General features: G+C 41.1%; 1 protein-coding gene across 4 annotated transcripts in view; it reads right to left on the bottom strand.

Annotated features, from left to right (window-relative positions):
• PLXNB3 (plexin B3) overlaps window positions 1-14245 on the bottom strand; it is a 65263-nt gene that overhangs the window by 15380 nt on the left and 35638 nt on the right. For all 4 annotated transcript variants that reach the window (XM_034434153.3, XM_034434152.3, XM_034434151.3 and 1 more), the window contains 9 exons: window positions 14056-14232; window positions 12481-12682; window positions 12139-12378; window positions 11476-11637; window positions 8978-9126; window positions 8759-8859; window positions 6485-6702; window positions 2474-2652; window positions 935-1001 (listed from right to left, as the gene is read on the bottom strand). In XM_034434153.3, coding sequence (XP_034290044.2) covers window positions 935-1001; window positions 2474-2652; window positions 6485-6702; window positions 8759-8859; window positions 8978-9126; window positions 11476-11637; window positions 12139-12378; window positions 12481-12682; window positions 14056-14232 — 1495 coding nt within the window. The remainder of the gene's footprint in view (window positions 1-934; window positions 1002-2473; window positions 2653-6484; window positions 6703-8758; window positions 8860-8977; window positions 9127-11475; window positions 11638-12138; window positions 12379-12480; window positions 12683-14055; window positions 14233-14245) is intronic.

Here is a 14245-nt window from a genome sequence, read left to right as displayed (position 1 = left end):
ATGGCTTATCAGATTCAAAGAACTTTCATGCTGTAGAATTGGAGATGGTTTATGTTTAAGAGTTTTTACCTGTACTAAAGTGAAAGACTGACTGTTGTATAAAATAGACCGATTGTGTTGGAAAAGAAAGATAATTTATGTAGAAACAAAAATAGATTTGTAGCAACTAAGGCAATCTCTTGGCTTCTTTGCCTACTACTGGTGAATACTATTTGGCAATTCAGGAAGATGGATGGATGGGAGCACTGAGGAGGAAAACCAAGGAATGACAGGAGGGAAAGTGGCAAAAAGGCTATAGTAAAAATTTGCAAACAAGGTTCAAGATTAAAAAGTGCAGCAGAAAAGATCATACCAAAGATTGGTTTCCAAGATGCAGGCCTCCTCTACCATGAACTAAAGTGATGTAGTCACCCACATGAAGGATTTTGGAAAGCAGAGTAAGAATGAAATAGAGGGGAAATAATTCACAGATAATTTCTCCATGGGAGGGCAATGAAAACCAGTGTGGTATGATCAAAATTTTAAAACACAGATCCAAACTGTACAGGCAACACAAAAGATATAGATTGATTATTTGCTGGGTTTACAGTACAATCTATTCTCAAGTGCCTCTGGTCACTGGAGGAAAATTATGAGGATCAGCATGATAGCAGGGAAAGCAGAAGTTTCTTTTAGAATTGGAAGACTGAAAAGCCAGAAATAAATCAAGTTACACCTAACAGGATGTGGTAAGCGTGGTAAGATGTTTCTCAGATTTTCAACAGATTTCAGTACCAGACATAAAGAGTTTAAAACAAATAAGGAAACAAAATGGCAACACATTAGACAAAGGATTCACAATGTTGCAAAGCTAGGCCCATTCCCCTTGGCCCTGCTCCCGATCAAATCAATTTAAATCTAGATTTTACAATTCAGCATGGGGCCCTGTGCTTACCCTGAGATAGGAGTAGAGACAGATGGACATCCAATTGGTCAGTAGTTTCTCCACCATGGTCTCTGTCCTATGAAATAATTGCAGAGTTTTAACAATGTTACAGGTAATTATTAACTTGTAACAGAAATTGGGCCGTCACTAAGCAACACAATCTTAAAATGTGAAGTCACATGACCATGATTCTTAGCAATGGCAATTCCTGCAGTCAGGTTGCTGATGTTAAATGACGACCTGACAGTGACTTCCCAATTTCTTGCCACCTTCCTTGACTTTGCTTTGGGAAGCCAGCAGAGAAGATCAGAAATTACTGATCTCCTGATTGTGGAGATGCTCCTATGGCTGGAACTACAAGGACCTGTCATAACCATTTGTTCAGCATCATTTGAACTCTCACTAAAAGAATGGTCATAACCTGAATGGTCATAACCTATATTTCATGATATATTGGAGCCAGTTCCAACTCCAAGAGAAGAGGGATGGGCTATATGCTGCTCAAGAACTGCCTTAACTCAAAATATAAACTCTTTCTACTGTCTGAGGCTTTTGTCCAGGGAAAAAAGAATAAATACAGAACTTAACTAAATTCAAGAAAATTCTTTTTGAGATCAAAATATCTAATATCTGAAGCAGATTATGCAGTATTGTATTATCCAGTATGAATGAGACATCAAACTTTCAGGGCAATATTTTTGTATATAACTACTGCTTAAACAACTGCCAAAAAGAAAAATAATATTCACATAAAGTAGGTAGGTAATCCTCGGGATCTTTTCATTCACTGTACCATATTTCTTTTCAATTAGTGGTACTCCAGTTTAAGATTTTTTTTTTTTATTTGATTTATATGCCGCCCTTCTCCGGAGACTCAGAGCGGCTTACAAGGCGTTAAGCAATAGCCTTCATACTTTTGTATATTTATACAAAGTCAGCTTATTGCCCCCACAAACTGGGTCCTCATTTTACCTACCTTAGAAAGGATGGAAGGCTGAGTTAACCTTGAGCCTGGTGAGATTCGAATTTACAGTAATTGCAGACAGCTGGTGTTAATCATAATACTTTTTAGTCTGCTGAGCCACCAGGCCCAGTTCAGAAGATTTAATTTCATTAATTCACCCAAATAGTTTGGGGTAGGTACTTGTAAATTTTTGCTGCAGCTGCTAGCCATGAGGAATCAGTGCTAGCTATGAAAATAGAAGGCTTGCTGATTAGTACAGTGTTTCCCCAAAAATAAGATCCTGTCTTATATTTTTTGAACCCCAAAATTAGCGCTTGGCCTTATTTTGGGGGAGGTCTTATTATTTTGGAGTGCGTGGAGCAAGACAGGGCTCCTCCTACCTGATTTCCAGTTCTGTCTCCCTAACCCTAATCAGACTGGCTGTGCTTGCGGTTAACTATTTTTGGGGAGGGCTTATTTTCAGGGAAACACAGTAACATTAAGCGAGCATAAAGCTATCTGCAGAAGCAGATAATCAAAAGATTTTTTAGAAGAAGGATACCTTTCCCCATATTGCATCTATGCGTGATTGCTCCAGGACCTACCTGCGAAGCATGAGTTTAGGATTGCGGGCAACACAGTGGGCAGCCAGATCACTCAGCAGGGTCTGCATGATGTCCGTCAAGTACTCCAGCCGCCCATGGAGAGCCAGAGAGAGAAGCGATGCTGCATGACATCGGTCTCGTTGAGAGAAGGTAGGTTGGGCTTCTAGTGTCCGGATTAACTGCAAATAGCAGGGAGAGAAGAGTATCAGCTGTGTTGTTACGGCCCAGAATATGCCTCTTCTGCCCCAAGGGCAGAGATTTTCTGAGGGTCAAGAAGTGGAAATGATGGGACTTCCTGTTTGCTGTTGGCCGCCGCCAGACGTTCCTTTGGGATCGTCAGCTTCCACTGCCTGTTAGAGCCGCCTTCACAACGGAACGGCGGCTCGAAAAAACTCCGTTTCCATGAGGAAATGGAGATAGAGCCGGTAGGGGTGGGTAGAACTCTCTGCAGAGTCCCAAAAGTTTTTCTTTTACTTTTGGGATGGAGCGGATGAGATGCCCCATATCCCCAGCCGCTGCTCCGGGCTTTGGGAGACCTCTGCTAATGCAGAGCCAGGCGTTCAAAGCAAGCCTGCGAATTTGACAGATTACTCAAAGAAAATGTGAGCTGGACCTGTAATACTGAAGCGCAAGTATTTTACTTATCTTTTAAAAATTACCTAAGAGAATAGAGGAAGAGAAAGAGGAAAAAAGTTTTTTTTTAAAATGGCGTCTGCCGCGGCTGGAGAAGAGTTTGAGAGGGAAAGTTCTTCCGTTTTTTATTATTACAATGTAGCGGAATAAATACCACTGGCTACATTTGTAGACAAACTCCGCTCCTGTTTTTGTTTTTCTCTTTTTCCCCGGAGGCCTGATTGTTGCTGGCTGGAAGTCTTTTGTCTTGTTTTTTTTTTTTTTTTCCTTCTAACAAAACATGGCACTGAGGCTTGTGAAGTCAGACAAGCAAATAGGTGGGGGGGATTCCCCCACTAAGAATTTAAAGGAACAAGTTTTAACTCTTCAGTCTCAGAAACCTGATTTTAATATAATAGAATTTCTCTTAGAGGAGATTGAAAGAAGGGATGAGATTGTGAATCAGCAACTTGAAAAATTTAAGCAGGAAACTAAGGAATTGGTGAAATCCAAGTTTGACTTTTTGCACCAAAAAATTTTAAAAGCATCAGAATTCATGATTCGGCTGGATACAAATACTAATTTACTAGAGTCAAAAATGGATGAAATTCAAGATAAATTGGACAATAGAATTCAAAAAATTGAAAATGATTTGTTAAATATTCAGGATTATAGTTCGAAAGAAAAATTTAAAATGGATGCTGATCAAAAGTCTGGTAATGTAGAAAATCTGCAACAGAGGATTGAAAAAGAGGTTCTAAAGATACAATATAATTTCACAGAATATGCAATAAGACTTAGAGGTTTGCAGGAAAATAACAGAGATGATTTAAGGAAAATATCTTCTGAATTTCTAGCTGGGATTTTAAAGATTCAACCTGAGGAAGTGTTTTGTAGGATTGACAGAGCTCATCGAATAAACTCCTGGACTGCCAAGCAAAGGCAATTGCCTAGAGATGTGGTAATCTATTTTTCAGATAAAGAAATTAGGAATAAAATTGTGCAAAATTCCTTCAATTCTAATTTGCAATTGAATGGAAGAAAGATCTGGATTTACAAGGAACTCCCACCTAAGATATTAATGGAAAGGAAGAAATTTGGCTTTTTGGTGTCTGAATTAAAAAGGAGAAATATTCAATTCCGGTGGGACGTCCCAGTTGGTATTATATTGAGATATCAAGGAGAAAGATACCAATTAAATACTGTTGAAAGAGCGGAAGAATTTTATCAAAATAGGTTGAAAATGAATTTAACGTCTTCAGACATAATACAGGATAAGCAGAAGGAGCTGGAACTAAAGACAGAGACTGTACCAGATAAATTGCCTTTGGATTTATCGGATACCCCAGCTGGATTATCTACAAATTTGAGAGAAGTGCCATCTGATTTTAATGTGACGACTTATCAAGGCAAGGACAAGCATGGAAACCAATTAGAGGATATACAAGGGATAAAAAAGAAACGCGAGACACAAAAAATTAGGATGGAAGTCAAACCCACAAAAAGAAAACCAAAAAAGAAATAGGTTGTACAAAAATAGAAATTTCTAACCCAAGCAACAGTGAAGCCAGTGATTTTAAAATATGAATGATTATGTGAAAACATAGAGGAGGCGACGTATTGGTCAATATCATCCTGAGGATAGTGGCAGATCTCTGCATTGCCGTAATTTTGGGACATGGAAAGAGCCTCAAATTGATGGTTTTGAATTATCTACTTTGAAACTTCTTTTTGTGTTGATAAATATATTATAATTATCTTGAATTATAAGGCAAGAGAATCACGTTGGGTCATGCAGAAGATCGGGTTGTTACCCAATACGATGATGGAAATTAATAATCCTGATGAAACCCACAATTATTATTATATGGAATATAATTATAATGTCACTCGGGTGGTTGTTTTTACTTTTATATATATAAGAAGATGTTTACTACTGATGGGGGCAGATATGATTGGAGATCTTGAATAAACTGTTGCATGCAAGCTATGTTACCCTATTATGGATGTTGCTTTTAACAATCCAGTGGAAAGACTTCAAGAAGATATTATATGGACTATAAATTTAAAGTTATTGTCTTTTCTTTTTTTATTTAGATATAATGGAATATATATATATATATATATTTAAGTAGTGTGGGCAGTGAATTAAAGATATCAAGAATTGTTGTGTATGGTAAATTTGTAAGACAGTGGGTGAATAAGCTAGCTACAGACTGATTAGTTTAAGAAAAGGGATTTTTAAGTGATACATGTAGGGGAGTGGAGGAAATGGATAGAGTGGAATAAATGTTAAATTAGATTTTATGGGGAGCCCGCTTTGAAATGTTATTAAAGTAGGACTTATCGTATAGTTTTAAAGTGGAAGGTGGTTTTGAATTGTTGCAATAATGTATAGATATAAAACACTATTATGCTAAATTAGAAGTTATTTTATAATAGTTATAGTATAATGTGTTTGTTTTTTTTTTTTGTTTTTTTCTCTTCTTCTTTTCTGAAATGTATGGATAAAGGGGGATTTATAATACTTTTAGTAAGTAAAGGTCAGTATTTTGAGGAGGGAGTAAGTAATCTGTTATGAATTAGGGGTTTTTTTTGTTACGAAGAAGTCACAGGGGGGGAGGGGTGGGGAGGGGGGGTTAGGGAGGGGGGAGGGGGGGGGAAAAGGGGGAAAAAATTTGTATTTGAAAAACTTTTTCAATAAAAAAAAAAAAAAAAAAAAAAAAAAGAAGTGGAAATGATGATGGCAGTGTCCTGCTGAAGTTTCCATCCCTCCTGTATGTGCTCTGCGGAATTGCCTTCATGCACAAAAGGGACAAAAGAACTTGTGCTAAAATTGTGCAACACTACTTTCACTATTTGGATGAAAGCATCAGACACTGCAGAAGCCTCTGCCCAAGGATGGAAATACCACTCAAAGCTGAAGTTTAAACCATCAATCAACCATGGATGCAGCAGAGGAGAATACTTGTAAACATTCCCTGCAGATAAATCTAGGACACGGGTGTTAAACTCCGCAAAGGGAAAAAACGTATTGTGACTTTTTTTCTCTTTGCGGAGTTGGGGCAGGCGTGGCCTGTGTGTGAGGCATCCGGCCCATGGGCTGCCAGTTTGACAGCCCTGATCTAGGAGATACCAAATGACCGCCTAGACTAGAGTCCCTTCCTATCAGTGTGCAGCTTTGCCTTGTTCTCTCCTTAAGTCAATATTGAATGGTACAGTAGAGGTGTTCATATAGGAGCTTTGCTTCCTGCAATTCGTCCTTGCAGGACGAATTGGGAGACTTTCCACTTACAATTGATTTCCATACACGTCCCGCTTCCACCAGCGGCAGAGAATCTATTCTGTCCTTCAGCTCCTTTCCAGAATCTACCTCCCCATTTTCCCCTGTGTGCTCACTGTCAACAAGAAGACTTTGCTGTTCAACAGATTGGAGAATTGTCCCAGGCCTTGCTCCACTGTGGCTCGACGGCCTTCAGGCAGGTCCAGCACACGTCTCAGAGGCACATCCCCCTGAGCCGGGAAGAAGACACGCTGAGCGTAGGTGGTGTAGTCGAGGAAAGGGATTCCAGAGCCTTCCAGCTCCCCACTCAAGTCAGTCATTTCAGTCATGAGATCTGAAGCGAGGAAAAAAGATGTGATCAGAAGTTGGGACAGAAGGGAAGGAGGATAAAAGGTTAAAGAAGAACAAAAAGGAACATTCAGCACCCAGTCATTCACAATAATAAATGCTGTCCCACTTCTAAAGCGCGTTTCATTTTTCTCCCTCCAGAAAACACACACTTTACCTGTGCTAACCCTAACCCTAACGCTTTTCGACAACAGCCTAACGCACCCCAAATTAAGCAGGAATTGCAAAGCTGCTATTTGCGATAATAGAGAAAAGGATAATTCATAATGAGAATAACTTTTAGAGCAGGGGTCTCCAACCTTGGCAACTTTAAGCCTGGAGGACTTCAACTCCCAGAATTCCCCGGCCAGCAAAGCTGAGAGTTGAAGTCCCCTGTTTTAGAGCGCTGCTTTGCGCATTGCCCATTTCTCAAAAGCTCTGCCTGCCCTTGTTTCCTCACAGCAAGGGCACTGCATGTGTTCAAACAAGGATACAGAAATGAAGAATCCAATAGTTTCTCTCTCCCTCTTCCACCCACATCCACCCTCCAACAACTCTACTTCTTCCAAACTGTGGAATTCTCAGCACTAGGGCAAATAAAGTCTCTTAGGTGCAATATCCAAGGATTTGTAATTTGGCAGGAAAACAAGGCCATTCCACTGCTAATCAATTCAATGATCATCTCCGGGAGTTATCTGTTTATTAATTTATTGAACTTTTATGCTGCCAATTTCTCTCACAAGATAATCAATAGAAGTGCTTGGTCTTTGCTTGGAAGCCAGGAAGGTTCTTTGGATCCAGGGTGGAGGTCCTTGCTTACCTGCAGAGACCTCTTTTAAAAAGCCACATCTTTTCTGGGCTGTCACATCTGGAGCCACTTACAGTCAAGCAAGCACTGTCACCTTTTCTGCTTCAAATGAGACTACTGAACACTTTTAGTTATACTATCACAGTGATTCTTGTATAAACTCTCACTTAGTTTAACGGTATATATGCTAATTCCCTACTCTGAAGTAGAATCCTCCATATCCATAAACTAAGGCTTTCCCTAAATATCTAGTCTGGAGAGGTTAACTGGTAAGAGCACCACATTTCAAAGAAGTCTAGACTATAGCCTGTTAAGAGTTTGCAGGAAGTCCTTGCTTACCAGTGCTATTTGAGACTGGAAACTCTTATCATTAAATAATGTGGTTGTAAGTCGAAAAACCATGTGATCATGCCACTTATCAGTGTATGCTTTGGCAACTTCAGTTGCTGTCATTAAACAAGGACCGTGTGGATCATTAAGTGACAACCTCACGTGACTGCAGCCTGTGTCTTCCTGCTGGCTTCCCCATAGACTTTGCTTGTCAGGGAAGTTTTCAAATTGCGATTTCATGCCCACAAGGATGCTGCAAGAGCCATCAACAATGGTGAAATCCTGCTGGTTCTGTCCGGTTTGCATGAACCAGGAGTGGCGGCAGGGCATGTGGTTCAGTGAATTGGTAGCGGTGGCAGCGCGAGGCTCTGCCCACCCGCCCAGACGTCATTACTTCCTGGTTTTAACCAGGAAGTAACTTATTTTTCACCCTCTGCGCATGCGCAGAAGTTTTTGCTCATGCGCTGAGGGTCAAAAATAGGATGTGATGATGGCGCATGCGCGGAGCGAGCGCAGAGCGTGCACTTTCGAACCGGTAGGGAAGGTAAGTAGATTTCACCCCTGGCCATCAGTACAAGGACAGGTTGTAAGTACCTCTCATTCAGAGCTTCAAACGGTTGCTGAACAAGCAGTTGATACATGAGGACCATAGATAAGATTTAGATCTATACACAGCTCTTTTCTCACTTTATTCCTGCCTTCTTTCCCTCAATTCAAAATCCTCTTTCCTCCAGATTAATTAATTAATCCAACCTTCCCTGTTCAGGTATTCTTGCACATTTGTTGTAGTACATATTCATCATCTCCAGTTTGCACAACCATCTGCTCTGTTGGATGCAAATGATGGGAGCAAATGATGGTCTTGTAGTTTAACCCAGGGGACATGTTCGATTGGGGGAAAGTTAACACCATTCCCATTCCATACCAGTGAACTCCTTGCGGCATTGGTCTCCAACGCTGCTCTCCATGTTCTCAAGCTGCACTAGGACTTTCTTATAATCACGCAAGGCTTGCTTACTCTTCCGTCTGTCAAGAGACCAAAGAAGAGAGATTACTAAGTTTCACACGAATAAAGGCTGGTGGAAGGAAACAACGTTGCTTCCCAGCCTGCATATCACACCTTCAGAATCTGTGCCATGTTTACCTGTACATTAAAATGAGAAGCAGGACTATAACCACCAGCACTGCTGCCCCTACACCCAGCCCGATTTGGGCTTGTGGGGGAAAACTAGATGGCGGTTCTGTATCATAGCGGACACGACCAAGATCCAGACGCAGGTTTCCCATCTGTACCTGCCAGAAGACAGCATACAAGATTCATTCGACACATATACACATAGTTGTCTGTTGCAATGAAGTGTGTAGTTTTGTGCTATTATGAGGACTAAATCTGTCGAAGCAGAAGTCTCTTACAAGAGCTAATACAAGGAGACCCTGAATGAATCTGGATGACCTCCTTATCTGTGGGCTTCGCCTCCTATGATTCCCAAGCAACAGGGATGCTAGGAACTGGGGTCCATGCACCTGAGGGCAAGCAGACTGGACAAAAATATCCTAATGGTGCCCACCTAAGATCACTAAGGGAGGCTGATGAATTGGAATTTCTTCATTGAACCACACTGGAAAGCTTACATTTATGCACAGAAATAAGAAATCAATCAGTGAATATTTAATTGCCTGCTATTGCTAACAACTACTCATAATAAGAATGAGTAAGAATTAGAGAATTTCCAGTATTGGTCCAATTAGGATCTGGGGATTCAGTGTACCAGTAAAGCGGCAAGAAGGGGACTTGGACATATCTCTATTTGCATAAGGTAAGAGTTTGAAGATTTAAACAACTAAACCATAACGCTTCTCTCACTTCAGTATTCATCTGGACCTGTTTTTTTTTTATTTCTGTTGTGGTATTGCAGGGTCTGGCTATTCATCTACAGGTAAGTCACAACTTTCTAATGGGCTGTGATGCATGATTTAGAACATACGGCACATGGACACTTAGATCCGATTATACCACATCTAATAAAAGACAAGAAACACAAATAAAGGGTGGGTGGGTTGAGAGCTTCTTTTCTGGCCTAATTGTATCCACTTTTTCTTTCTTCTCTGAATATCAGGAACACATTTGATGCACTTGCATAAAAGAAGCTAATGAAAGCCCTCAGTACGAGTAGGAAATAATGGGGAAAAGAAGCTCAAGAACAAAAATTCAAATACTGCACCTATATCAGACATACTGGTATCTACCACATCACTACAAAAGGATTCTAGTTCAATATGACTGAAGTTGTCAAGATAGAGGCAATTATAATGAGTTCTGTATCATTTTAAGGGGTGATTGACAACCATGAGGGAATTGTTGCAGTGGCATGTGCAGCTATGTGTATCCCTAAAACGGCACATGTTAACGTTTCTGCTCTGCAAGCTGCATTGGTTATCGTTTGCTTCTGAATCCAACTCAAGGTGCTGGTGATGTCCTTTAAAGCTCTTCACAACATGGGGACTGATTATTTGAGGGACAGCCTCTCCCTTCCTATTTATATTTGCCTGTTTCAGAAGAGGTACATTATGGGTCCTATGTGTCAAGGAGTTATATCTGGCGGGTTCCATGGGCCTTTTCTGCCACAATTTCTGCCCTGCGGAACATCATTTCCCTTGAGGTAAATCTGGCCCCATCCCTGGTAGCCTCCAGAAGTTCCTCAAAATGTGATTGTGTCAAAAGGTTTGGGGATCTCAAGGAAATGCAGAATTGGTGCAATGGTTACCTTGCATTGAATATGCTTTTTCCTAGTCTTTTAATAGTAATGATTTTTTAAAGTTGTGAAACATTTTAATGTTCATTTTATAGCTTGTTTTTTATTGTACACCACCCACAGTCAGGTTTATGTGAAAGACAGCTATTTAAAAATGATGGAAGCATAAAATAATAAAATAAAAATGTGCAGGTTATGCGCTGATCCTGTATGGGATGGGACTAAGTATGCAAGAAGTATACATTCAATTCCTGTACTGGGAGTTTGTGTCCCAATTCTAATCCCAAATATCAATTAAAACCCTTTGGGAAAGATGAAAATTTGAAACCCACATATATTAATTTGTTAATTATTTTATTCTTTATATTTGCACTAAGGGCGCATAGAAAGTTAAATAACTGAGGTTTATCTCCAAAGATATAATTACATTACATGGTTCGATCACTTGAAAAGCCACTCCTTCCTCAAAATTGTCTGCTCTGCCACTAAAGGACCAGGAAGGAAGTTATTAAAAGAGCCATAAAACCAAAATAATTGTATTGTGCAAACCTTTCTTCTGCTTTATGGGTGGAGTGGGAAACTGAATTGAAATTAAGCGACTGCGCAATCAGAATTATTTGCCATTATGCAAATTATTATTCAAAGGGTGTGATCATGCTATACACTCAAAGGAAATCCTGTTGCTAACAAGGGAGAGTTGCATCTGATAACATCTGGGATTATATAGATTTTTTTCAAAAGACTTTCAGGAAGGAACAGCTTTTCCTACTATATGGAAACATCAGCAAAGGTCTAAGTTAGAGGTCAGAAACAATGTGTATGGTGAGTGAGTGGGGAATGGGTGTGATGTTCCTATAATATTTCCAAACCCATCCACTTTTGAACTCACTATAAACTCAGGCAACACAGAAGAAGTATTAAGAGGCTGCGGTGGTTGCAGAGGGGGCTCACAGTACAAATGGGTAAGCGTAAGAGTCTTCACGGTGCAAACACTGTTGCCTATGAAGGCCCTCACTTCGTTCTTGCTGATGCCGAGGTTCAAACCTTCTCCCTAAAGAGGGACACACACAAAAAAGTCACAGGTGCAATCGACATTCAAGAACTATAGTTTCTTCATTATGATCCCCTTTCCACCAAGTTAGAGGCCATGCTGTGTCTACGCCTTATCTGCATCTCTCTCTCGCTCTGCAGGCTCCCAAGGCATATATTTTCTATAGCAGGACAACGTTTACTACCAGTGATTGGATGATATATACTTCAAAATGTGGTGATTTAAATGTTACAAATTATATATTACTGTCTTCTAATATGACCAGAAGTTCTATGACATGAGAATCCATACAATGCAACACAATTCCATGTAATTTTGTTGCTATTGTACTTGTAATGAATCAAGATAGAAAGAAAAAAAAAGACTGAGGTTTCAGAAGTGCTAATAAAGAGGTTCTGCTAAGCGTCATCGTGCTGAAAAACAAGAAGGATTAGCACATCGTATCAAGCCTCCCTCCCCCTCCCACCATTCCTGGATCTGCTTCCCCCTAATCCCCCTCACCTCTATGTCCAGGACATTGCCAGGTTTAAGACTAAAAGGGCGGCCAGTGGATTCCCGACCAGGCCACCGTAGGTGGGGATTAGGTTTGTAGGAGAATTCTTGGCCTCCGCTGGCATTGCTAAAAGAAACATGGAATCCGTCCAGCTCAAAAACAAGGTGGCGGAAGTGAGCATTGGATGGCACAGCTGGTGATGGACAAAGTAGGAGAGTGGATGAATTAGCACAGCAAGGTTCCCAGCACTGTAAAGATATAAAAAAGTGGTTAGAAGATGGCAGGGGAATCGTTCCTGAACTGCAGCCTCCAACCAAGTCATAACTTTCTCTCTTCCTTCCTGTACTCACCTCCAACAGATCGCCCACCTCAACACAGGGCCTTGAGGAAGCTGAGGACAGTGGGGCATGAGGGCCATGCAAAGAATCACAAGATCTTTTCTTCCGGATGCTTTTGCCTGTGGGCGCCTTCTCTCGCTCCAAGATGGCTTTGATGAGCGGTTGTTGCACCACATCCAAATTAGTCCCCTCCACCTGGATGATCCTTCCACCCCTGAGGAACATCAGCATCAACAAAGATATGTGTCTTAATCTTCCACCATCCATTGGTCTGACATAGCCATCATGTGAACAAACTTATGATGGAAGAGGCCCTGAACGCCTGAACTCAGTCTTAACTTTGAGAACGTTTGCTCCCAATGCCTGAAATTTCCTTGCAACCCTTACTTTCATTGTCCAAAACTCTCTCGCTCTCTAAAACAACTCCCCCCTTTCTTCCTTACTGTGGCTTCACATCGGAGTTCCACCCCAAAACCCCAACCTTGTCCCACTTCTTTCTCTCCCTTAAATCCTAGACTTAAACTTTCCCCTATTTGCAGAATACGTATCTCTGTGGAATCTTGTGGAGCTCACATTAGAGAAGCAAAGCAAGTTGCTCCATTGCTGAGCCACGTGATGTGATCCTGGAAGTGGCCGCCATTTTCCAAGCAGCTACAATTCCATGCAGCTGCTCAGAAAATGGTGGCTGCTTCCAGGATCATACCATATGGCCCAGCACTGGAGCGACCTGCCCTCCTTCCTAATTCGAGTTCTAGAGATCTTTGAAAGGCAGTTGCCTGATGGGTGACATGAGTTGAGGAAGGTGTGGGGCCCAATGGAGTGGGAAGCAGGCCCAAGGGGTATGGGAGGAGAGAAGCAGGAGGGTTGCAACATCCCTGCAATCAGTCATAATGGCAAACAACCATTACGGGATGATGCAGTGGACATAGCAACAATGTCATAAGTAGCTTCTGGAGGTTTTAGACCTGCCTTAGGCATATTAAACCAGCTAGATAACCTTGGGCCAGTCACTATTTCTTAGTCCTAGAAAGGAGGCAAGGGCAAACCAATTCTGAAAAGCCTTGCCAGGAATACTGCAGGGGACAAATCCAGGTATTCACCAGGAATCAAGACTGTTTGAAAACCATGGGCACATACATAAGTGCAGACACCCACCCACCCACAAATGTGACGTACTATACAAACATGGTGGAAGCAAGGAAGATTTGCAAGGATCAAAACTATGGAAAGATATAGGGAAGGGTGTTGGGGTTAAGCAGGGTATATTTTCTTATTTCATGCCTTTAATTTCTTTCTCTTATTACGTCTTAATCTTTTTCTGTGCAAAAGGGAACAACATGACACACACACACACACACACACACACACACACACACAGAATATATGGTTATGAAGAAACAATCCCTACGTTTTCCTTCTCACCAAAGAAGGCAGAGATGCTTTTAGATTGTACTGCTAATATACAACCATGTATCCTCTTGTAAAAAAAAAAAGCCTGACTTTTTATTTGTCAAGCAATTGTTTTCTGACATGCAAATTCATACAATATTAACATGGGCCAGATAAAATGACCCCTCAGGCTTTTACCCATGGAAGCTGGTAGATGGGAAGGCCCCAGTGAGCTGTGGATTAGGTGTATAAAGGAAGCGCTTCTCCAGCAATTCACGCAGCACCACACCATACTTGGCACGAACAGTTACCGTCTGGGATGTCAAGCTGGCACTGGTACGGCACACAATGGCTCTGGGTTCCACAGGCTCCTCACTGTTGGGATAGA

This window comes from Pantherophis guttatus, chromosome 2 (genome assembly GCF_059756535.1).
Source record: "Pantherophis guttatus breed Tessera chromosome 2, ASM5975653v1, whole genome shotgun sequence".
Taxonomy (NCBI): Eukaryota; Metazoa; Chordata; class Lepidosauria; order Squamata; family Colubridae; genus Pantherophis; species Pantherophis guttatus.
The sequence above is the reverse complement of the archived record's forward strand: the minus strand, read 5'-3'. Positions and strand labels throughout refer to the sequence as shown.